Source organism: Alligator mississippiensis, chromosome 2 (assembly GCF_030867095.1).
Source record: "Alligator mississippiensis isolate rAllMis1 chromosome 2, rAllMis1, whole genome shotgun sequence".
Classification (NCBI taxonomy): Eukaryota; Metazoa; Chordata; order Crocodylia; family Alligatoridae; genus Alligator; species Alligator mississippiensis.
This window is the reverse complement of record NC_081825.1, coordinates 156,324,787-156,350,969: the sequence shown is the minus strand read 5'-3', so window position 1 is coordinate 156,350,969 and position 26,183 is coordinate 156,324,787. Positions and strand designations below refer to the sequence as shown.

The following is a 26,183-nucleotide window of genomic DNA, read 5'->3' as shown; positions in this document are numbered from 1 at the left end:
AAGAAGAATCCGCCCCAGAACAGAGAGAGAAAAATGGCATTCGACCTTCAAGGAAGAATACAGCAATAACATAGCAAAAGCCCAGAGGACTGGGTGAACTGAAAAGGCTATAAATGATGGGGCATGATGTATTGATTTTGGGTCTTGTTCTGCATGACATCCTGGAGCAGTGGTTCGTCTGATGAGATGGATTGGCAGGAGCCTGGCTCCTACTTGTGATCAACTTGGCTGGCCACTAAGATGATCCGTGCGTGAATGGGGGGCGGTGTTTGCCAAGTGCTTAATGAATAAACGTGGCATCTTGCTTTAGCCTCCCTCATAAGGTCTTGCTCATGATTTGAACAACTGGCAATTTGTGTAACATTAAAAACCTCCAAGGATGAGATTCCACCACCTCTCAAGGTAACCTGTTTCAGTACTTCACAACCCTCCTAGCGAGAACGTTTTTCCTAGTATCCAATCTAAACCTCCCTTGCTGCATTTTGAGACCACTGCTCCTCATTCTGTCATCTGTCACAACTGAGAACAGTCTAGTTCCATCCTCTTTGGAACCACCCTTAAGGTAGTTAGAGGCTTCTATCAAGTCTCCCCCTCAGTCTTTTCTTCTGCAGACTCAATAAACCCAATTCCCTCAGCCTCTCCTCACAAGTCCCCAGCCCCTGAACCATTTTCGTTGCTCTCCACTGGACTCTCTCCAACTTGTCGACATCCTTTCTATAGTGGGGGGCCCAAAACTAGACGCAGGACTCCAGATGTGGCCTCACCAGTGCAGAATAGAGTGGAATAATTACTTCCCTCAATCTGCTGGTGACACTCCTACTAATGCAGCCCAGTATGCTGTTAGCCTTTTTGGCAGCAAGAGCACACTGCTGACTCATATCCAGTTATTGTCCACTGTAACGTCTAGGTCCTTCTCTGCACAACTGCTGCTTAGCCAGTCAGTCCCCAGGCTGTAGCGGTGCAGGGGATTCTTCCATCCTAATGCAAGACTTTGCACTTGTCCTTATTGAACTTCATGAGATTTCTTTGGGTCCAATCTTAAAATTTGTCAAGTTCTCTCCAAATCCTAGCCCTACCCTCCAGCATATCTATTCCCCCACCCAACTTAGTGTCATCTGCAAACTTGCAGAGAGTGCACTCCATCCCATTTTCCAGATCACTGATAAAGATATTGAATAAAACTGGCCCCAAGATAGACACCTGGGGCACACCACTGGATACTGACAGCCAACTAGACATCAAGCCATTGACTACTACCCTTTGAATTTGACGAAACAGCTAGTTTCTATCCACCTTCAACTGGAAAGTGTGTCAAAAATCAATGCACCTTCAGTTGTTTTGTTTAAGTAAACAAAGTAGAGGGTTGGGTTTTTTTCTTCCTGAAAGCCAGCCCTATGCAGTCATAGAATCATAGAAGCAGGGTCGGAAGGGACCTTGTAGATCTTCAGGTCTGACCCCCTGCTTGGGCAGGAGGAAAGCTGGGCTCAAATGACTGCAGTCAGGTAGGCATCAAGCCTCTTCTTAAAGACCCCCAGGGTAGGAGCTAGCACCACTTCCCTTGGAAGTTGGTTCCAGATCCTAGCCGCCCTAACTGTGAAGTAGCTCTTATGGAAGTAAGTCAGGAAGACAGGGTTCCTTTTCCAATCAAGTGCATGTAATTATGCCACAAGTTTCAAAGAGTAAACTGTGACAAAAAACACCAGCAGATTGATCTGTTCACTGAGACAATGGTTAAAAAAGCTGGGCTAGTGGGAAACTCATCAATACTTGCTTCTCAATGCTCTTCTTGCCAAGGTAAAAGCCATCAAGAAAGCCATCTTCAGACATATGAATTATGCTGCTATGGGTTCACACTGCAGTCCCACCTGGGATGGAAGAACTAGGTTTAAACAGGATCTTTCAGATTGTTTAGGTTTTTCAGGAATTTCATGACTGCTGGATGGGAGATGACTGACCAACCTTATACCAGATGAAAGTAGGCCTTAATGGCAACAGGGGCACCTGGGCTGAGTGAAAAGTCACCATGATTCAGCTCTAGCAGGTGGCCTAGTATAACCAGTATGGAGATCTCATAAGGGGAAAAAGATCTTGAGTTACAACAGGATAAAATCCAAGTCCACTTAGTCAAGACTTCTCTGTTACAAATCAGAGAGCTAGTCATCCATGCAGGGAGATCCAGTATCTTTTCTCCTCTCTGGGCAAGCAAGTCTAAAAGACTTGTGTGGCTCAACTGCCAGCCAAAAGGACATCTCAAACCACAACTGTTGGCCAGGCTGGGGCCAGTAATAATATATCCTGTAGGGTGATTTGCCGCATAAAGCAGGACAACAGCACAATTTTTCATTTTAGCTTTATAAAGCTTCAGCCAAATTTAAATAAGACAACTGTATTTAAGATCCAGGTGATTTAAATTGCTTTGATTAATTAAGTTTCAGACAGGTTGGGAGCAACTGCTGTAAAAAAAAAAAAAAAAAAAAAAAATTGAGTTTGTATTCAGTTTAAGACTTAACATTCATGTGTGGAATCACTACCACACACCATTTCATAAACAGCAATATATATATATGCATTTAATTTAGTGTACAATTTCACATTGTAATTTCCACATCAAAGTTACTGCAAGCCTTATATCATTAACATCTTAATTCATCATTTTCCTGCCATCAACCAGATTTACAGTTATAAAATAAAACTCTTACAGAAGAATAGAACTCTTCAATACTCTCCCTGGATTTAGCAAATTTATGAAGCTATCAAGAGTGCTAGTAATAAACATAAGCTGTTTGCACACAAACTTTCATTTAGGTTTGTTTAAAAAGACAATAGCCATTTGACTCCAACATGGCCGTAACGACCTGTATTTCTGTAACATTTGGGCTCAGCTGCTGCTATCCAAAGCCCAATGCCATGAGAAAGTTCCTGCTTACCAATAAGAATCCCTAAAAATCCACAATAAATTATTCTTTCAGTGGCTTTCTGTTAACCGAGCCCAATTTAAAGATGCTGTCCTGATTTTTTTTTAAGGTAGAGATGATTCTACCCAAGAAACTCCACCCTCCTTAGCCTCCTCTCTCCACCCACACTAGTACCTGCCATTCTGCCCAAATAATGAAACTGTCAATCATTAAGGAAAAGATGACTGAGAAAGAGAGAACCAGCACAAGAGCAAGTCATTTCCAAACATATTAAAATATCGCCTCCTTTTTATCCCATTTCCCCCATGCCATTTAGACTCACACCAAGATAGCAGAGCCACAGCCTACTTTACCTCTTGGATGGAACAGTGGACTCAAGCACATAACTGTGATCCTATTCCAATAAGCTCAAATCCTTGAAAAAAACAAAACAAAACAAACCAACCCAAAATGTGTTTAAATTTATAACATGTTATCTTAACCTTAAGATTAAAGTATGAAAAACAGAAAGCATTCTTTTTTTTTGCATTAAGATCACAGATAGGCACCAAAGCCCAATTAGGCCTAACCAGAGGAGGAGAATCTGGCCCTACTCTTACATAGACAATTGTTAAATACAATTGCAGTATGCTCCATTTAATGGCCTGAAAAAGGATAGGCAAGGATTTCTTAGGACAATACAATCTATTGGACCAACTACGTAGTTGGGCTATAGTTAGACAAGCTTTCAAATGCAAGACATCTTTCCTGACCTGAGCAAAAAAACCCCACATCACACTTATAGGCTCAGCAACGCTACACTCGCTAGCACCATGACCGAAGGAGATTTGGGGGTCATGATTGACCACAAGATGAACACGAGCCACCAATGCAATACCACAGCTGGCAAAGCGAACAAAACTCTGGCTTGCATCTACGGATGCATCTCGAGCAAGACCCAGGATGCCATCCTCCTGCTGTACTTGGACTTGGTGAGGCTGCAGCTGGAGTACTGCATCCAATTCTAGGCTCCACAATTCAGGGAGGACATGGAGAAGCTTGAAAGAGTCCAGAGGAGAGCCATGCGCATGATCAAAGGGCAGAAGAACAGGCCTTATGAAGAAAGGCTGTGCACTATGGGACTCTTCAGCCTGGAGAAGCATAGGCTCAGGGGTGACTTGGTGGCAGCCTGTAAGTACACAAGGAGTGTGCATCAGGATTTGGGGGAACACCTGTTCACCAGGGCACCCCAAGGGACACTAAGGTCCAATGGTCACAAACTCCTGTAAGAGTTGGACATAAGGAAAAGCTTCTTTACTGTGAGACCCCAAGACCTGGAACAGATTCCCCCCAGAGGTGATGCAAGCAGCTACTCTGGACACATTTAAGAAACATTTGGATGCTTATCTTGCTTAAATCCTTTGACTCTAGCTGACTTCCTGCCCCTTGGGCAGAGGGCTGTACCTGATGATCTTGAGGTTCCTTCCAGCCCTAATGTCTATGAAATCTATTAAATAAGCCTGTCTAACTATATCCCAACTATGTAGTTGGTCCAATACAGATATCACATCTTAAGAATTCCTTGCCTTTCGCATACTTTCTGGACCATCACATCTACAACATGACTCTTACCATAAGATAAAAAAAGAATACACGCTTAGGATGACAGGAAAGTAGGACTGGAAGGGACTTCACAAGGCCTTCTAGCCCATCCCCCTGCTCAAAGCAGGATAATTCCAAAGCCATCCCAAATGTCTGGCCAATCTGCTCCTGAAAACTGCTGAGGGAGGCAGATTCCACAACTTCTCTAGGCAGTCTGTTCCAGTGCCTGACCACCCTCTTAAGTCAGAAAGTTCCTCCTAACCTTCAACCTAAATTTCATTTCCTTGAAGCCATTGTTCCTAGTCCTGCCCCATAGGGACTCGAAGAAAAGCTCAATTCCATCCTTGCTGTAATTGCTCTTCAAGTACTTGAAGACGATTATCAAATTCCGCCTCACTCTTCCTAGCCAAATATAATAATGAATAAGTGCAGAATTATTCCAGCTCACCCACTATCAATCCTATGCTAATAGCAGCTCCAAAACTGACTAGCTCCCAACATTTAAGACTTCTATTAACAAATCTCTGACAGGTACTTCCCCTCACCATTTCTAACAGCAGGTACTAAACAGAAAAATTACATGACAAAGGAAAGATTTAAGTTTGTCTAGGTTATCAGATGCGGTTGGAACCTACTCTCTTGACCCTTAGTGAAACCGTATAAGTGCAAAAAGAGAGAATAAAGTAGTACATTTTAATCGGACTGCTCAACTGTGCCAGAAGTCCCATGCCCCAATCCTGCAATAAGTGTCAGCAGCCCCGAGCTGCAGAACTGGGGCCTAAGCAGAAAGGAAATGTTTTCCATGTATTTTAAGATTTCACATAATACTATCATCCCTACAGTAACCTAGTAGTCCCCAGAAAAGCTTGAGATACATAATGCCAATGTCTGCTGTTCTTTGGTGGTGCTAAGAGGCTCTCTTTGGAGCATTAATATAATTTAAAAAATAAGTCATTTGAATTATCATAGGCAGGGGAAGGGGAGACATGAGGCCTTTTGATGACTGCTGAGACTCTGGGTTAGCCTACTTTTCTCAGGTAGCTTATTCGGCAGATGAGTAGCCTCTGGCTCTCGGATGGTTCTGGCCTGACAGCATGTGTCCTGATTTACTCTCTGCTGACTTTTAGGTAAGCTAACGTTACAGCAGAGTTGGATATTATTTTTGTATTCCTCAGAGAAGGGAAAATTCTGAAGAAAAGATGGAAACAGAGAAGGTGCTTTTACTTTTCCAAATCCAGGATTACCGTGTGCTGGCATGCGAGGAAACACTCCTGACTCACCTGTTTTCTCTGTCACATCTGAGGCTGGCGTATCCGGCCTGCTGCTGTCATCGGTCACCTCATTATCCTCCTCCCCACCGCCACCGTTACTTGCTGCAGTGTCTGAAGCAGCTGGGGGCCGAGCAGCGGGTAGGGGAGAGGGCAGGTTTTCCTGCTCCCCTACCTGGCTCCTCTTCTCAAAGCGAAAGCGGTCCAGATTAAACTGACTCATGATGGTTGCCTGCTTCCCTTCCTGCCACCCGTGGGGGTACGGGTGCGGCGTCTGTGGGCCAGAAAGAGAAGACAAGCAGGCCCGACCTTGTTAGTGCACTCTGGGGACAGACCGAGCCAGCGGCTGCCCGCCTGCTGTAAGGAAGAGGAAGGGAAGGAGGGCGGGCAGGGCCTCACAGAGCGGAGCCAGGGCCCGCTCAGCCCGGCCGGGTCCCAGGCCGGGGGGGGGGCGGTCGCGGGGACGCGCAACCCCCGCACGCACCTGCTGGGCACTGGCAGCGGCACGTGGCTCGGCAGCGGCAGCTGCAGCAGGCGGGCGGGAGGCGGCGACGGCTAATCCCGCAGCGGCTCCGCCGGCCTGAGACGCCCCACAGTAGCGGCGGCGCCGGAGCCGGGGCTACCGGCAGCGGCGGGGCCCAGCTGCCCTCCCCGAAGCGAACGCGGCGGCGGCGGCGGCGGCGCAGCTGGCGCCCAGCGATGACCTCACAGCAGCGCCGGGCCGGAACCGGCTGCGCGCGCGGCTCGGCCCTCTCCAATGTCACGGAGGATGGAGGCGGGGCTTGTGTGCCGCGTGACGTCGCTCGGCCTACCTCGTGTGCTCGGGGCCGAGGCGCTGCGCCTGCGGGTGGGCTGCGCCCTGCGCACACCTCACAGTTGACAGCACGAAGCACTAAGGACAGGCAGTGTGGCGGCTCTTGGCGGGACTGCGGGGGAGAGGGAGGCTTTGAAACTCAGGCTGTGCTGTAGATGCGGTCTCTTTTCTTAGACTAACTACACGGTGGGAAAATGGTTCTTTGCAAGCTTTGGGGTACAAACACTCTTCTTCAGGCACAGGGCGAGTCTATTGGATCTGGGACAGAAGTTCAGTCAACCGATTTAACCCAAATCAGTTAAATCTGATAGTCGGTCCATCCCGGTTTGTCTTAAACTGGTCTTGGCCATTTTGAAAGCGGTTTATGTGCACAGGGGTGCCGATTGTAGCTGTGTTGGGCTAAGGACACAGGCAGACTGGGTTCTTTGGGTGCACTGAACTTGTGTTGTGTTACAGATTTGAACTGGCTTCTGATTGCCTATACTGGTTTTTGTGTCCTTACCCCTGTGTTTGCGCGCTGTCCTGGGAGAAATATGCAAGACCAGGCAGGCACCTTCAGAACCCATCACAGTGAAACGCCCTCATCTAAAATGGGCAGGAATGAAACACAGAGCAAATGCACAGGCTCCAGCACCTGTCCTGCACGTGTATCAAGGCCTCCTCTGGCCAGGGAGGTGTTTCCTTCTGTAGACTCTAAGCACTGACCCCTCATCTCTAGTTAGGAAACTCCAACTTGGCCCTCTTTGAAGGATGAGACAGACCCCAGCACAGCCAGGAACCTAGTCTGAACCCTCACTTGGTATGTGGAAAGCAGCTTCAAATCCCCTCTAAAGACCCTCTTTTCAGTTGCTTATAGTTCTTCCTTTTTTTTTTAATCAGTGTAGGATGAAACTTCCCATGCTAGGCATATAATTAAGTCGGGGGGGGGGGGAGGGGGAGGTGTTCTTGATTCCCCCGCCACACTTTTGGGAACAAGGCAAGAGAATGAATTTGTTTATCAGTGTTAAAAGTGCAGCAACCTTTTCTTTGGAAAGCTCTGACAACTTCATTCTTAACAAAAAGGATGTGGGATTTGGTTGAGGGATGGGGAGTCTTCAGATTGTGTCTTGCTGTCCCTGTGACACTCCATCAAATTGGGGCAAAGTTACAAGACCTTTGAAAAGATTGCCGTTCACACATTTGCAAGAGACATTTGCTAGAGTTTGACAGCTAAAATCTCCAAAGATTCTGTCTTCGCTGGCCATGCTTAAGCCTCTCACAGCTCCTAATACTGACAGTACAGACTGTGTAAGCACCTCCCCAGTGTGTTAAAGGAGCATTGTATCAGGATTTCAAAATCAAGTACTGTACTCAAAGATGGGGAATGTCAGAATTCAGGTTCTCTGTATTGGGTTGTATTCAGCTTGGGCCTACAGTTCTAGGTTTTCATTAGCACAGTATTCATTGCTGCTCCTGCTGCCAGATTTCTGGACTTGTGGGGAACCCTGCAGGCCAGAGAGCATGGCCCTGCATGCTAGATAGTGCACACGGGGCCAAGAGGGTGTTGGACTTGATTCAGTACACCAAGCTGTGCTGAGGTGGTGGTACAGGGTCCTATCTAGGCATCAGCCCCCAACAGCATCTGGCCCTTGAGGGCCGAAAGAGTAAACACTACTTCACTAGCAAGATAAGTGGGAAAATACCTACTTTGAAAAATTTTGTACTGTGACTTCCATGGCTTAGGCTTGAGCTAGGACTCTGAACAGTTTTGTACCCTTGGCATGGTATTAGCACTTATGCAGCTTTTTTATTGAAAGGAAGGGACCTCGCTAGATCATTGGGTCCAGCCCCCTGCCTAAGGGGCAAGAAGTCAGCTGGGGTCAAATGATCCCAGCAAGATAGCATCCAAGTATTTCTTGAAAGTGTCCAGAGTAGGTGCTTCCACTACTTCTGTAGGGAGTCTATTCCAGGCTCTGGGGACATGGACAGTATAGAAGCTTTTTCTTATGTCCCACCCAAAAATGGTTTTCCCCATGGGCAACTGGTGCTGCCTTAGTCAGGGGGGGCACATGCCCCCCTGTGACCAGTCCTCCCCACTGGGGGGGGTCCCCCTGCAGCCAATCTTGCTGCCTGGGGGGACCCCTGTAACCGATCCCACGACAGCTGATTGCTGTAGCCGCTTCTGGGAGTGGCTGTGGCCACTCCCACCAGCCCCTGCCCCCCCCCCGTCCATCGCCTAAGCAGCGAGCACAGCCAGTCAGGGGTGCATCAGCACTCTCAGGGCGTGCACGTACACCCCCGTGCACCCCCTACGCATCACCACTGGTTTTCCTGGAGTTTCTGACCATTAGACCTTGGGGTGCCCTGGTGAACAGATGTTCTCCCAGTCCCTGATGTACCCCTTATATACTTACTAGCCAATTGCCCATCAAGAATGCTTGGGGGGGGGGGAAAGCAGGTGGAAATGGAGCCCCGTGCCCCTCCCCGTCTGGGCCTGCTTGCCACTTCCCTTCCGCAGCTTGGGGTTCAGGCCCGGTGCCCCCCTCTCCACCACAGTGGGTTTGTCAGCCAATCAGAGCGCAAATAAAGTGTTATGGACAGACAGACAGATTAAGGCTTTTATAATATTAGAATAGGCAGCCACCACATCCCCCCAAGCCTTAACTTCTCCAGGCTGAAGAGTCCCATGCCTCTCAGCCTCTCCTCATAAGGCCTGTTCTTTTGTCCTCTAATCATGTGTGTGGCTCTCCTCTGGACTCTCGCAAGCTTCTCCACATCCTTTCTAAAATGCAGAGCCCAGAACTGGATACAGTATTCCAGTTGCAGCCTCACCAGGGCCAAGTAAAGCAGGAGGATGGCTGCCTGGATCTTGCTTGAGATACATCAGTAGGGTTTTGTTTGTTTTGCTAACTGCGGCATCGCATTGGTGGCTCATGTTTATCCTGTGGTCAATCATGGCCCCCAGGTCTCTTTCAGTTGTGGTGCTAGTGAGCATTGCCAAGTGGCAATGCCAAAGTGGCATTGCCAAGCCTGTAAGTATGATGTGGATTTTTCCACCCCCTCAAGGTGGAGCATGTTGCATTTCTCTGTATGGAATGTCATCAGGTTTTGATCCACTCACCTTGCAAGCTTATCCAGGTCAGGCTGAATCTCCAGCCTATCCTCTAGTGTGACCACACTTCCCCATAATTTGGTGTCATCAGTGAATTTAGCCAATCCACTTCTGATACCTAAATTCAGATTGTTTATAAATATATTAAAGAGTACTGGTCCAAGTACAGAGCCCTGGGAGATGCCACTGGTTACCATGCATCATGTTGACACAGTTTCATCAACTCTCACTCTCTGCATCTGACCACGGAGCCAGTTCCCCAGCCTCGTAAAGTTGTCGAGGCCACAGTTCCCTAGTTTTACCATGAGGACTTCATGGGAGACCAAGTCAAAGGCTTTTATAAAGTCCCCAAAAAATTATATCAACTTCTCCCTTGTCCAGATGATGAGTCATCTGGTCATAGAAGGAAATGAGGTTGGTCAAGCAAGACCTACCCACAATGAAGCCATGTTGGCTATTTCTCAGAAAGTTGCATTCTGTTAGCCTGTTGTTAATGGTTTCTTTGATGATTTTTTCCAATATCTTACCAGGGATTGAGGTCAAACCGATTGGCCTGTAGTTCCCTGGATCTTCCTTTCTCCCTTTCATGAAGATGGGCACTACATTGGCCTTCTTCCAATCTTCAGGAACCTCTTCCGAGCGCCACATGTTCTCAAATATTTTTGCATGACAGCTGGTGAAAATTTAGGAGCTTACAGAGTTAAATGCAATTAAGTGGTGGTTTTGAGAATGTCAGCATTGACTAACTGCCCCAGGTACCTAAAAAGACAGATAATTGCTCCTGTAGCCTAGAAAATTCAGGCAATTTAGCCACAGCTACTCCTTTAATTTGGAATCCAGCTGCAGAAAACACACATTCTCAGTACTGACAACCCCACTGTGCCAAAAATCATGAGACAAACTTAAAAAAAAAAATTAAGAGATTGGCATGTAAATCGTGAGATGCTATATGTGAAGTGTGTGTGGAGGCGGGGTGTTATTTGTGGAGGTGTGGGAGGCTGTGGGTGTGTGTGTGGGGGGGGGGGTGGGTTTGGAGCCCGGGGAGGGAGCACACCCTGGCAGGATGTGGGGTACTGTGAGTCAGAAGTGAGAGGCAGCAGCGGGGCTGGGGGAGCGGGGGCTGTGGCTTGGAACTGAGGAACAGACACGCACATAGATACAGACACACAGGCAGCACCCAGCTGGAAGGTGGAGTGGAAGGGGCAGTGGGAGGGGGAAGATTGAGACCCCCACGATGAGGGAGGGAGTGGAGCAGAAGGGGCTCGGATGGGAGGCAGGAGAAGGGGCTCGGATGGGAGTGGGGCAGGAGAAGGGGGCCCTGGGGCTGGGGCAGGTCATCCAGAGGTGCAGGTGGGCGCAGCTCCCCACAGCAGCATGCATCCCTGGAGGAGGCATGGGGGTCACGTGCTCCCTGCGTGACAGAGGCAGGCTGCCTGCTGTGGGCTCAGGGCTCTGCGCCCTGCTTCCTTTGCCCTGGGAGCTGCCAGGTGAGCTGGGGACGTGTCACGCAGCCAGTGCTCCCTGCGTTCCCTGCCCACCTGGTGGGCAGCAATGGTGTTGCACAGCTCCTGGGGCAAGGCAGCAGGGTGCAAAGCCCCAGCCCACAGCATGGGGAACCTGCCTCGACCCTGCACACAAATCTGGGGGCCATGTGCCCCTCATGACTCCCCCAGGGGTGTGTGCTACAGTGGGGAGCTGTGCCCCCCTCCCACTCTGGATGAGCTGCCTGCTGCATGACCGGCCCTAGCCCCGGGGCGCCATTCACCCCAGCCTCTGCCCCACTCCGTCCCTTGCTGTGGGGGCCTCAGTCTGCCCTCCCACCCCTTCCCTTTGCCCCTGCCCCTTCTTCCCCTCCATAGACTTACCAGCTGGGTGCTCTCTACATGCACCAGAAACAAAATTCTGAGATTTGAGGGTTGTATCCTGAGATCATGAGCTAGGGTTATTTTGATTTGAAAATCGGAAGTCTTGTGACTGTTTCATGAGAGTTGGCATTACTACATTCTTCTGAAATAAGGAAACTAATAAAGACGTTAGTAACCCTCAGAAGAGGAGCCTTGTCTTTGTTTTAGTCCACACTTAGTGCCTCAACACTACAGTGAGAGTTCATCAGAAGGCTGTGTGCAAGAAAGATCAATAGGAGTAATTACACCCACAAGCTGGCACTATCACAGGGAACTGGATTATAACATAATACCTACCACCCACAATATTAATATTTATTTTATTTAACAGGTACATTGTAATAGGCCCTAATCAGGGTCAAGCCTCCATTCTTTTGCAAACTGCAAATGCAAACCTATAGTCAGAAGTTCAATTTCTAGGATTCACAGAGACTTAAACCCCAAGTCTCTGCACCAAACAGTTTACAGTCTAACTGGACAAAGAGCAATGGGCAGATGGTATATAAACAAAACCTCAGCAGTAAGTAACTTGTTAGGTTAATTATCCCCTTCATTGTTGCCTGGTGCCAGCGTGTCTGGAGACTGACTGGTTACTGAGCATTGTGCCTATCAGATACAGAGCAATCCGAAAACTGGAAATGCTGCAGGAGTCAAATATTACCAAAAATTTCTCATATGCACAAAGTTATATCTGTCTTTCCTTCTGTTTTCTAATCAAAGACAAATAACAAACAAAATTGCAACAAACAAAACAAAATATATGGATGGGACAGCTACCTTGGTACAAATAAGTTTCTATCTGCTTCATGAGTCCACGCTGTCTTTTTCTGTACTTCGGAAGTGGCCCCTTGACAGCAATTCTTCTCATCATAAAACTATTTGCTTTTTCTTTGTGCCTTTTACAACACACTGTTAGTGCTAAATAAATAATTATATTAGTCAATCCGGAGACAACTGCCACTCCCCAACTGTCTTTCCAAAACTTCTGCAGAACCTTCTAGTTCCAGCATTTGCACCCCATCCCCTATTTGAATAGGAGTAAAGGGTGGAGGGGGAGTTTTTCCTTAAGTGTCAGATCTTCAGAATGTCTGTGGTTGCTATACAAGCCCACTCAGTAGCAAATCCATTCTCTTTGTGCACCTACTAAACCTTCAGCCATTTTTTCTGCTATTCCACCCCTAGCTTAGCTATGGAAATGCCCTGATGTTGAAAGCGAGACTTGCCATAGCACCATAAAAGTACAAGTAATACCATATTGCTTTCAAAGTTTCATCAGCACCTCTTAACCTACACAAAACAGAGAAGGCTTCAATAAAGATATACTGCCTCCGAAAACAACACTAGTAAAATATCTAAGATAAAGATGAGACAAAACAAGCCAACCTCTGATAAATACTGAAAATAAATAATGAAGTGAAAAGGACATTTTTTACCCTAAGGGGGGAATACAAAACAAGTAGGATGAAAAGAGCATATGTTAGGGTAAAATAGATAGTTCAGGCCTAATGAAAAAGATATTTGGAAACTTGTAGAGAATACCACGAAATAATATTTTTAGATTATGTGATTAGGGGTTACCATATTTCGAGGTCCAAAACAGAGGACACCTGTGGGGACTGGGGGAGGTGGGCAGTGGGAATATGATGCGGGGGGGAGGGGTGGGGGAGCAGTGACATGCCGGTGCCCTGCTCCTGCCCATTCTGTTGTGCCTCTCTGATAAGGCACCCCCCCCCCAGCCCTGTTGCTGCCTTTCACTCCAGACCCACTGATCCCAGCCCTGCCAGTGCCCCTCACTCCCAAACCGCAGTACCCTATTCCCCATCCCTTGCTGGTGCCCCTCACTTTTGACTCACAGCCCCCAGGCACTGTTGGTGCCCTGCACACCCAACCCACAGTCACCCATCCTGTCCCCCGTGCCCTTCACTCCTGAGCCACAGCATCCTTCCCCACTTCCAGTCCTGGCAGTACTCTTCACTCCCAAACTGAAGCTTCCTGCCTCCCCAGTCCTGCCAGTGCCCCTCACACCTGACCTACATCCTCTGCTCTCTTGCCAGCCTTGCCGGTGCCTCTCACTCCTGACCCACAGCCTCTGCCCCCCAGAACTGCTGGTGCCTCTCACTCCTGACCTGCAGACCCCTGCCCTCCCAGCCCTCCTGCCCAAGCAGGTCCTACATTGCATGCACGCAAGCACGCTCTCTCTCTCCGTCTGTTTACCTGGCTTGCTGGAACCCGCACGGGGAGCAGGTGATCCCCAATAGCCAACCACCTTGCCCACTGCTCCCAGCCAGTCCAGGAGAGCAGAAAACCTGGACATTTGCTCTTATTTAAAAAACCCGCCCAGATGCAGGACAGGGGTCCAAAAAAGAGGACATGTCTGGGAAAACCCTACTGAAGACAGCTGAGTTGGGCTAGAGAAAGCAAACAGGTTTGCTGGAAACTTTGATGAAGCAAAGAAAAGTGATTGGAAATGGAGTGAGGAATAGGAAAGAGTGGAGAAATGATAATATGTAGCATGAAAATATGGGCAACTGGGGAAAAGTAAGGAGTTGGCAGAAAGAAGAAAAATCAGATAAGGAAGTTAAAACTGGAGCATGGAGCTAGAACCAAAACTATGGATGGATTATTTCTGTTATCAGTGGATAAAGGGCAGATACCTTGCTGATCCTTTCTGCAGCATTCAACACTGCCAATTGCATGGTACTGTTGTCTCACTCCCAAAAAAGTCAGTCTAGAGTGAAATGTTAAACTGGTCTGAGGCATTCCTGAAGGAAAGAGTAGTTCCGGGCAAGTGTACAGACAACACTAGGCCCTTTACTAGTTTCCAAAAGGATCAAGTTGCTCTCAGGTCCTTTTCAATATCAATATGTAGCTAATGGTCGAACTGGTCAGATAGTGTGGTGTCAGGTGCTGAACTCAAGCAAGACAAGAAATTGTCAGTGAGCAGAAAAAATTATTTTAAAGAATTGGCACTGGTAGTACAGTCTGCTTTGGTTGAGGACACTGAGGAAGATAGTTGGATGAGACCCTGTTGAAGCTGGTGGCCATGATAGCTACCCTTCATTCAGATTAATACTAGAAGCAGTTACTGTTTCTTTTTTGTGAAATACTGTTGAAGCGATAAGAACCACTGCCAAGAACACAAGCTGACCTGCATGAATGATGGGGCTTTACTGGGGACTGAATATGAATGTGGGACAGTGTTTTGTTTTAGTGGCACTGCGTGTATCTGTGAAGAGAAGAAGTCAGAAACAGAAAAGGCAGTACACAGCAAGAAGAGCACCAGTGATGTGGCTGGGTGAGAATATTAAAAAAGGGACATTACGGCTTGGGACAGACATTACACATAAACCAGTTTAAGTGATCAAAAACTGGTTTAAAACTGTAATAGAACAGATGTTCAGTGCATATAAACCAGTTTGAAAATGGCTGAAACTGGTTTGAGATAAAGCTGGTTGAGTGTAGCATCAGACTTAACTGATTTGGCTCAAACTGATTTATGCTATGCCTGTGCCAGACGTCTTGCTGGTTTAAATTAAATCAGACTCCTCCAGCATCCCGGCACGCTCTCTGGGCTGATCCAGGCTCTCTGCTCCACAGCAGGGCTGGCCCCTCCCCTCTGCATCCTGCCTTTGGCAGAGACTGCAGTCATGTGCCTGGCTTTTGCTACCCGTCTCCCCACCCCACTCTCTGCTAAGCAGGAGTTCCCCCATCCCTCACGACACCTCTTAGCATTAGCTAGCAGAGCACATGCTGGCTACCTCTTAGCAGTGGCACATGAGACAAAGGTAGAATCAACAGGTAGCTGGTAATGTCCTTCTGTTGTTTTCTTAATGGAGTTATAAACACTGAATTAGGTGTGATAAACTTTCCCTGCTGGGCTGCTCAGGGTGGGGGGGAACCCTCTCTAATCATAGTGGCCTGCTGGGGGCCTGGCCACTCCCCACCTCACATGAACAGTGCATGCCCCTGGTAGCTGGGGGGCACAGTGGCAGTGGGAGCACGGTGGCAGTAAGCAGGGGAGCTCCTGCAGCCACCGCCAGCACTGACGGCGATGGTGGGGGGAGGCAGGTGGCGAGTGCCAACCTTGGGTTGGCGACCACCCACAGCCGGCAGTGTCGGCAGCAGCCAGTGGGAATCGCAGACCGCTCGCTGATGCCGCCGTGGGTGGTGAGTGGCAACTGCCCGCAGGTGTTGCCGACAGTGTTACCGGTGCCATTTTGCAGGGGGTGCACATGCACCTGCATGCACCCCCTACGCGTCGCCCCTGCCACCTCAGCTCAGCTCTGTGGAAAGGAAGGGAGGGCTGCTCTAGCACCCCCTGGCTTCTAGCCTGAGCCACTGTAGGCATGTCCCTGCATTTCTGGAATGAAAAGGGAATGTCTATCCACCTTCAAATCAGTTCAAGCTTTGCACAGATTGAAATAATTTAGGCCCAGGCTTTTTTAATGTCTATTCCTAGCCTACTGGTCACTGTACTGCCTGAAATGAGATTTGAATGTAGAGTATAGAAACGATTTCTTGTTTGGTTCATCCTGGGTTGAAGGAAACAAGATTTTGAAAATAAGACTGCATTAAAGAAATACCATACTCATCAGTTTCTCACCCTAACAGGAGACCCCTTCTGCCAAGAGGGTACCCTGAATGTTGTCTGAATGCTCTGACCAAAAAGAGTGACAGTACACATTCAGTTTGCATCGTTCAGTCCATAGCTTCAGAGTACTCCAGGATGCCATGCTTATCCTGCAGGGTCATAGCAGTGATGCTCTCTACCATCTCTAGCCAGCTGGAGGACTCTATCCTTTTTTGGTGAACAATGACTTAGCCTCGAGTATTAATGTTTTTGGTAGTTTTTGCCTGGATTACAGATATTAATAATAATAATAATAATAATAAGTCTTCAGCCCTTAGGAAACTCTAGCTGGTACAGAGTATGCAGTAGATCTTCAGCCCAGACCTGTCTTCCACTCCCCACACTGGAATATGAACCAAGTTCAAGGTCTCTATCTTTAAGGTGTTCAAATCCACACCTTCTTATAGTAATCTAAAGCTCCAAAATGAAGACAGTGGTCAACAAGCTGACTTCTCCGACAATGAAACTTTCCATATTCACAAATCTCCTGTAAATGTAAGACAATTCTTTGACTTGTCTTCTAAGACCCCCCCCTACATGTTACATGTATTACACAATTAACTGGTTAATTGCACAATTAATTTAGACCAGCCATACATGCAAAGTACCTATCACACCACAAAAAGTTCGAACCAGTTATCAAGTTAGAGCTGGAAAATATATAATAACTTTATAGCTGGTTTCTATCCAGCTTTAATTTGACTGTCTATACCCATGCAGCTGGGAGCTTCCTCAGCTGACAGGGCTCCCAGCTGCAGGGGTGCACCATATGCTGCCACAGCTGGGAGTCCTGCAGCTGACAGGAATCTCAGCTCTGGCAGTGCCCCATGGCTGCTGGGGCAGAGAGTCCCCTCAGCTTCAGGACTCTCTGCCTGGTAGCTGTGGGGTGCTGCCATGGCTGTGAGTCCTGTTAGCTGTGGGACTTGCAGCTGCAGGAGCTTACTACTTTCCAGTGCAGGGGGAACCCAGGATGGTGATCCTGGGCTGCCTCTGCACTGGCAATAGGGCATGATAGGATCTGATGCTGGATCCCATTGGATTCCACAATCATGCCTCCTGCCATGCACGTATTGCATGGCAGGATTTATGAATGTGTGGATTGCACATTAGATCCTATCATGCCTTTACCTGACTATCTGGAAGGGCCCTAACAAAGATACACAATAAAACCAAAAGCCCTCTAATCCAGATTGTTCCAAACCTGCTTAAATTGCAGCAGTTTGCCAAATTAAGGATCAACTACTCATCTGATTTCTGTGCCTTTTATTTTAAAGGGCACTGCTTTTCCAGTCCCCTGGGGCTCATCAGTGGTCATATGCAGCTGATGAAAGAAGTAGTACCCTTTAAAATGAAAGCTACAACAAACAGCTGCATTAGACTGGAGAGGTATTCCAGCTGTTTTCTGTGGCTTTCTATAAACCTGGTTAATTCTAAAAACCATCATATTCACAGTAGGGCTAGGAACCCGATACTGTGAGAAAATGTAGGTTCTATTGTTGTAGTATATGTACAAATTTATATTATTTTTTAAAATCCCAAGGAAAAGACTCCACTGCACGTGCTTCTTCACTAGAGAGAAGATGACGGGGACATAGGGTAAAGATGTTAGTTGTGTTGCTTAATATTAGAGTGCTTGTGGTGCTAAGCATGTTATAGAACAGAACAGACACTAAGGCAAGGTAAGAAGTTGAAAACGTGTAAAGAACTGAAGGAGGGCAGAAGTTAAGAGAGGTATACAAGAAACTAAACTGGAGGATCTGGAGGAAACAAATAAGTACCTCATCTGGCAGCACAGATAATTCCATAGTTGTGACTCAGTGAGTCAGGCTGTACCATCCATACAGGTTTGAGGCTGTAGATAATGGTAATATAATTTTGAAATATAGGGGAGAAAGGAGGAAATATGTAAGAAAAAATAAAAATTCAAGAATTAAGCCAAGGAGGGAAAAATAAGCTCGTGGAGACTCAGCCACACAGAACATGTTGGGGCTTAGAAAAATGTGAACAGCAGTTAACTGTAGTCTAGAAAATCCTGCAGTAGATTGCAAGTTCAAAGTACTGTAAAAACTAAGGACTATGTAACTATCAAGTATTATCATCATTAGAACAAGAGTGAATTTCTGGCAAACAAGTTGAGCACAGTTTCTCTTCCAGGTGTTAATGGCCACCTGTTCTTCCTGGAGAAAAGGCAAGTTGCTCTCAACTCCTGTTGCTAGAGGGTTGTATGTGCTAGGGCAGGGATGGGGAGTCACCAGGTGGTCAGGGACTGCACCCCCCAGCCGCCCCTGCCCGCATGGCGTTTGCTGGTCCCCGCAGGGCCCTCAGCCTGCTCCAGAGCTGCTGGGAGCACGGGGCAGAGCAGCTCACTCCAGAGCCGCGACTTGTCGCCTGCACGCTCTGGGCTGGGGCACACATGCAGGGGATCGCGGCTCTGGCAGGCTGTCACTGTGGCAAGGAGCCGGGGCACAGCCATGATCCCCTGCTCGCGTGCCCCTGCCCGGAGTATGCAGGCGACAGGTCGCGGCTGGCTCCGGAGCAAGCTGCCCCATCCCATGTTCCCAGCTGCTCCAGAGCAGCCCCCTGCACTGCTCTGCTGGTGCAGAGACCGGCACACACCATAGGCAGGGGTAGTGGGGAAATGCAGTCCCTGGCTCGCCAGATCTGGCCCGCAGGCCCCATGTTTCCCATCCGTGTGCTAGGGTAGGGGCACATGTATATTCTACGTTCCCCTTTTGAAATGGTTCCAGAAAGGCTGCAACTGTTACCTTCTAATTCAGGGGTGAGCAAAATATGGCCCATGAGGCCATTCTATCTGGCCTGCAGGTCCCCTAAAACATTTTTGAAAATTAAAATGTAGCTGTTCTTGGTTCCTGTCAAGGATTACAGGACCCAGTGGCAGTGGGACCCAGGGGAAGCCCAGTGGGCTCCTGCAACAGCTCGGCCAGCCTGGCCCCACCCCGCCAGTTGGAAGCCCCAGCAGGGGCTTCTGGTCTGGGACCACATGGCTGCACCAGCACTGGAATCTCAGGTAAGGGTGGGGGAGGGCAGTGGACAAGCTGGTGTGGAGCGTGGGGAAAAGCAGCCCGCCTCGTGGCCGGCACTCCCTGCTGCAGCCGCTCGCAGCCCACCTGGGGCTGCCTGCGCCTGTTCAGGACAGCTCTGCATGGGCTGCGAGCAGCTGCAGCAGGGTGTGCCAGCCACGGGGTGGGCGAAGGGCCACTTTTCCCCCATGCTGTGCATCAGCTCCTTCCCTGCTGCGGAGCAGGGGGGCAGGGCTGTGCGCTTCCCCTGACCTGTACTGCGGGGCTGAGGGGGCACAGGGAGTGAGCAGGTGCAGGAGCACAGGGCCAGGGCCAGGGCCAGTCCCAGCAGGGCCCAGAGCAGAGCAGCAGGAGTCCAGGGTCCCGGCTGGCAGGAGCTCTATAGAACCGGGCCAGCTCCCCGCTCTCCCTGCTGGTGTAGCCCAGCCTAGCTCTACAGACACTTGCCAGCCTGCGCCCTGCTCTGGGCCCCACTGGTGCTGGTCCTGGGACATTGGTCCCAAGATGGTGACCGGGGGCAAGGCACCTGTTAAGGGGCGGGGCTACCCATATGGCCCTCGACAGCTTGCCAAAACTGGGTATGAGGCCCTCCACCCAAAGTAGTTGCCCACCCCTGTCCTAATTAGTATGTATGGGTGGGTTGGGAATAATACTGCAGCATCATGGCACCAACTATTAGCCCAGTGTTAAAGACTGAGCTTGTATCTTTCCTGGCTTGGCCAGGTCTAATAGTTAGAGCTTTTGTACATGCCACAGGGGTTTACTTCAGTTTAATTCTCCCTAAATTGAAGCAATAGGTCTTTAAAAACACTGCTCCAATTTAGGGCAAAGTAAACCCCCCTGGCATGTACACAAGGGTTGGGCCCCAACCCCTACCTGCTTCTCTGGTGGTGGGGAGGGGAGGGGAGGGGAGGGCAAGCTGCTGGCAGGCCAAGACTCTGAACTGCGGGGGCTGGTGCTTCCCTCCAAAGCAGCAGCAGTGGCACCCCCCAGGCAGCACTTGTCCACAAGCACCCAGCCTGAGCGGTCCTGGAGGGCACCACAGTTGTGGAGAGAAGCACTGGGCCCCCACGCAGCTCAGGCAGGCAGGCTGCAGGGAGGGGAAAAAAAAAAGATCAGGCTCAGTGCTTTTTTTCTCTCCCTTCAGTGGAGCCTGCCTGCACAGGCTGTCACCTGGTTGCCTCCAGGGGCTGCCTGCACAACCCCTGAGATGCACAGGGCTCGATGCTTCCCTCAGCAGCAAATTAAACCACCTCAGAGATGTTTTATTTTGCTGTGTCCCAAAGTCATTTAACACACATTATGCCACTGACACATGCAAACAGTCTGCTATTAAATCAGGAAAGCTTGGGGGGGGGCATGTGCAGCCCTGAGCCTGGGAACTCCCAGCTGACAGGACTCCCAGCTGCAGGGGTGCATGGTGCAACCCTGGAGATGAGAGATTGCAGCAGCTGCAGTTCTCCAGCCATTGGGGTACATGGGGCTCCCCCATGGCTAGGACCCCCATCAGCTGAAGGCACTCTGTAACAGAGTGCCAGAAGGCTCCTGTTATTTTGAGAGGATACTGCAGGCCAGGCTGTCTGTGTGGGGTTGCAGTAGCAGGGGCACAGGCTGGCCTTAATTAAAAGGGGGAAACTCCTGCATGTAGCTGGGGAGCCACATGATAGAAAGGGCGTGGGGCCTTGAGGCATATAAACCCAGGGCCTGAGTTAGAGTGGGCAGTTTGGCCCTGCAGGCAGGAGGGGGAAGAACTCCCAAGCAGGATGGCTGCAGAAAGGGACTGACTGGCACCCAGACTGTCCTTGAGAGATGCAGATATAGAGCTGAGGATGACTTATAGCTTGTGAGGAAGTTACTGACTTAGCGTAGGGAAAGTTTTTTGTTGCACAGCTAGTGGGCTGGCATTTATGTTCTGATTAGAACTGAAGGAGCCTGGGGCAGCCTCCCCTCTACAATAGAAAATAGTTCCAGCAAGGCATGGCAGCCAAGAGAAAAAGCGAAGGCATCCCAGAGAGCTAAGTGGAGCAGAAGCCACATAGCCACCAGGGGGTGTCACAGCCACCCCTGGGGCACTCTCCTGTCACAGGTTCCCAGCCATGGGATTTTGCTTCTTGATGGTGCTGTTGGGGACAAATTAGTAAACCACTTGATAATTAGTGACACCACCCCAGATGATGGGTGGGCAGAGAGTGAGGAAGGACCCAGACACTGTCATCTGTCATACAGCACCTGGACCCCGACTAATCGTGAGGCAAGACACACAAATTAAGTTTACACATGCTAGGTTTATTAATAACAACAACTAACCATAACACTATCAGCTATCTTATTATCCTATACTATAACTCTATACTATAACTCTATACACAATACAATACACAATGACAGGGGTACACAGACTAACACAGAAAGGGAAAGGAGCAGTTTGTCTTTCTTAATCCTACAAGCACATCAGTGGTGAAAGATCTCAAATATCTGCCTCCCAGGCACTCAACCTTTCTCTCTCTGCACTCACTCGTACCCTCACCACCTCACAGGCCCATAGACATACAAGGATTCACCACATCAGGGGCGACACATATGGGGTGTACAGTGGTGCACATTCACCCCCTGAAAGTGCCAGTGTACCCCCTGTCAGGCTGCACTCCTTGTTCAGCCAGTGGACAGGAGAGCAAGTGGGAGCATCAGTACCCACCCTGTGAGCACCGGCTGGGGAGCGGGACTGCTAGCAATAGTGGGATCGGCCGCCAAGGGACAACTCCCCTCTCCCCCCCCACAGACTCAAGAAGCACCAGACACCCATGCACCACATACATGCACACATACTCCTTCACACCTCTTCTCTCCTGCGTCTCACACAGACTCTCAGTCACACACAGAACTCCATTGCACATGGCACTTATCACTATACACGGCAACTCAAGATTATTCACACTGCCTACTGCTGATCTACTTTACTGGCTGCAGGGTCACTTAAAGGACAACTACGTTCTGGTCTTACAGTGCAGGGAGAGCTTGGGATTGGGCTCTCCCTGCACTAACAATAAGGTGCAGTGGGGTCTGATTCACAATCACCCCTCCTAATATGCACATTTGGCATGGCAAGAGGCACGATTGTGTGGATCATGCATTAGATCCCATCACACCTTTAACTGCACATGTAGAGGGGCCTTTAGCTATGAATTCAATTTTGGTGCATCCACTGGAAGATGTTTGGTACAACTGAGACATTGAGGTGTCTGGTGCATAATCACTATCTTAAATTTAAAATGGATTTAGAGGGCAGGTAATAAAGGGAAGGGGATTAAGTATATTGAAAGAGATCAAAAGAAAATCTAAACATGAGCAACGTTCACATTAAATCTTTTCCTGCTCCCATGGAAATCAGTTGGACTTCAGTGGAAGCAGGGATAATTTTAATACATTCGTAATAGAGATATTTTTCTATGACTAAACAAATGTTAATCTTCTGTAGTATTGCATAACATACAAAAATACTAAAACTCTACAGTCTCTTGATGGGAGTCTATATGGACATTTTTACTTTGTTCAATTTTCTTTGCCATTGTTTGTTGGAGTTGTTATTTATTATAATCAAAAGTGTGCTGCTCAGTATGTTTTTAGTAAGTGGTAGACAGTATATTAACAAAAGTGTTGTTTATCATTAAATGACAGAAGACCACATGTGTCTACAGTCAATGCTAAAAAGTCTATTTTCTTCCAATTACCATTCTTTTGTCTTTACATCATGTCTTTTCTATGGTTTGGTGCTTTGCACATGTACAGCATTCTACATAATTATACAGTAAGAGAGAGTGAGAAAAAAATCTAGTTAACACCAGTTTGAAAACATTTGCTGCAGTTAGCATTGTGGTGTAAAACCCACAGGGTCTTTGTCCCAGACTCTCAGAGCACATCTGTTGGGGCGTGCCCCCAAATATTGTACAGCATTAGTGGGAGGTGTTTCTGGTTTGTTATAAATTGTAAGCAACAAGACAAGCTGTCAGCTGCAGATAGGTTTGTACTTGATCATAAATCAAAAAAAGAAATATTATAAAATGTTTAAACAACCTCACACATCTACAGTTGGATTAGTGATGCGAGTCATATGTAGTACATGATGTTGCTGTAGCAACCTCACTGTACCTTAATACAGGAGTATCCAAAACATTTTGATGTGTAAACTGTACTGTGATTACAAAGTAGGTCTTCAGGTTGGAACTGTCCCAGACCTGACTTTTCTTTCTTACCCAAAGGAGATCTCCACTGTCTGTTTAACTGGCAGTGTATTCTAGTCAGGAGACAATAAAAAAGAAAAAGAAAAGTTAAAAAAGAATACCCCTTGGCAAGAACAGGAGACTAGAACTAGTTTTGGAAAACAAAATGGGTTTTATTTTAAATTTCCTCTTTTTGTCTAAAAATAACCTCAGAGTGAAGTTATTTTCATAATACCAACTGTATTTGTTATCCTAGGATTTTTTTCTTGAATATACAATTCATGTTTGGTTCTCCTTTGGCCTGTTATAGCCCATTAACAACTGCCATATCATGTACAGAGACTTGAAATTACAAAACCTGTACTCACAGTTTTTCTAATATATTACTTGCAAAATGTATTAATAATCATATATAGCATTTATATAATACCCAATGTAGATATTTGTGCATATACCTGTGGGACTTGGGCATGCAAATAGGGACTGCATATGGAAAGCTGATGCTAGACTCTTGATTCACTTTTCTGTTAACTGAAAACCATAATTACTGCTGCAGACAACTAAGGCAGACTCATCCAATGGACTAAAAACCCACCCATTTCCATGAAGTATTTTTCTATTGTGAATGTAAATCAGATTATTTTACAAACATGTTGACATTCATGTATGGTTTAATTAAAACAAAATCACCAAAATTTTCCTGAAAAGAAGTGCAAAAATTGCATCTGATCATACCATGCCTTAAAGTAATTATACCATACATAGCAACTATCCTGAAGTCATTGTTTAAATAATGGATTCAGTCCAGTGAAAAAATAAATTCAGTCTTTATTGCTTTCAGTAAGTTAGTACCTACAAAAATGGCACTTCATCTACCTACTGAACCACACCCTGTGATAATACATCCTTGATGCTCTATAAAATGAATATATACTAGTCTGAACTAGCCTAGTAAGTTGACTGATGAAAAATTATCTTCATGCAATATATCTTCTGTTTGTGATACCTGACAGAAAACTATTTACTGCTCTATCTTCAAGGCTGTTCCTTAACAATACATGTTGAATAGTAAGCATATCTGAGGCTAAAATATCAATCTGATTAGAACAGTTTGGAACATAGGATTGGAAAGGAACTTCTGCACCAACCTTCTGTTACTCTTAGAGAGGTTCCAAATAATCCTTTCATAAATGTACCAAGCTCTATCCTAAAAGCACAAGAAAGCTTTAGGGATTACCTGATTGTCAGACCTATCCTGGGAATATAACAAGAATGTGGTGAACTATTTCCACTGGAAGGCGGTTCCAGAACTTGATTGCTCCATAGTTTCATAGTAGCTAGGGTCAGGAGGGACCTGAACAGATCATCTAGCCTGACCCCCTGCCACAGGCAGGAATTAATGCTGGGTTCACAAGACCCCAGACAGGTGATCATCCAACCTCCTCTTGAATTTGCCCAAGGTAGGGGCAAGGACCACCTCCCTGGGAAGTTGGTTCCAGATTTTGGCCACCCTAACTGTAAAATATTGCCTTCTGATCTCCAACCTATTCCCATCAGCTTATGACCATTGTTCCTCGTCACCCCAGGTGGTGCTGGGGAGAAAAGGGCTCTGCTTATTTGCTGTTGATCCTCCCTGATGAGCTTGTAGGCAGCCACAAGGTTCCCCCTCAACCTCCTCTTGCTGAGGCTGAACAGGTTCAGGTCCTTCAGTCTCTCCTCGTAGGGCCTGTCCTGCTGCCCTCTCATCAAGCGGGTGGCCCTCCTCTGAACCCTCTCCAGGCTGGCCACATCCCTTTTGAAGTGCAGCACCCAATACTGGACACAGCACTCCAGCTGCGGCCTGACCAAAGTCGCATAGAGGGGGAGTATCACCTCTCTGGACCGGCTTGAGATGCACCTTTGGATGCATGACAATCCAAGACTGTAGGGCAGGGGTGCCACATGCATGTGTGTGTGTGTGTACACACACACAGCTGGCAATACAACCAGGCAGGGTGGTGGGAGAAGCTCCTGCAGCTGCATGTAGGTAAGTCTATGGGATGGGGGAGCAGGGGTTGGCAGGCCAGGGTTGGGGAACCGAACCTTTGACATCAGGGCCAGGGGCTGAGCTCTGGCAAGCTCGAATTGGCCCTGCATCATTTAATAGATTTCATAGACATTAGGGCTGGAAGGGACCTCAGGAGATCATCGAGTCCAGCCCCCTGCCCCAGGGGCAGGAAGTCAGCTAGGGTCAAAGGATCCCAGCAAGACAGACATCCAAATGTTTCTTAAAAGAGTCCAGAGTAGGTGCTTGCACCACCTCTGGAGGGAGTCTATTTCAGGCCTTGGGGACTCAGACAGTAAAGAAGTTTTTGCTTATGTCCAGCCTGAAACGGTCTTGGAGGTGTTTGTGACCATTTGACCTTGTCATCCCTTGGGGTGCTCTGGTGAACAGGCATTCCCCCAGCTCCTGATGCACACCCCTTCTATACTTATAGGCAGCCACCAGGTCCCTCCCTGAGCCTGCTCTTTTTCAAGATGAAGAATCCCATGGCTCGCGGCCTCTCATCATAGGGCCTGTTCTCCTTCCCTCTGGTCATACGCATGGTCTCCTCTGGACTCTCTCAAGCTTTTCCACGTCCTTTTAAAATTGTGGAGCCCAGAATTGGATGCAGTACTCCAGCTGCAGCCTCACCAAAGCCAAATACAGCTGGAGGATTGGGGGGCCCCCAATGGGACAGGG

At 47.9% G+C, this 26,183-nt stretch overlaps 1 protein-coding gene across 4 annotated transcripts in view; it reads right to left on the bottom strand.

Annotated features, from left to right (window-relative positions):
- Positions 1 to 6,447, bottom strand: part of SMARCAD1 (SWI/SNF-related, matrix-associated actin-dependent regulator of chromatin, subfamily a, containing DEAD/H box 1) — an 81,012-nt gene extending 74,565 nt beyond the window's left edge. For 3 of the 4 annotated variants that reach the window (XM_006265264.4, XM_059722326.1, XM_019488083.2), the window contains exons 1-2: positions 6,249 to 6,444; positions 5,777 to 6,038 (exon numbers count right to left, since the gene is read on the bottom strand). In XM_006265264.4, the coding sequence (XP_006265326.2) occupies positions 5,777 to 5,987 (211 nt within the window). In that variant the 5' untranslated portion in view covers positions 5,988 to 6,038; positions 6,249 to 6,444. Of the gene's footprint in view, positions 1 to 5,776; positions 6,039 to 6,248 lie in introns of all 4 variants that reach the window. The other variant, XM_059722327.1, reaches the window with a different exon arrangement.
- Positions 6,448 to 26,183: the final 19,736 nt, after the last annotated feature.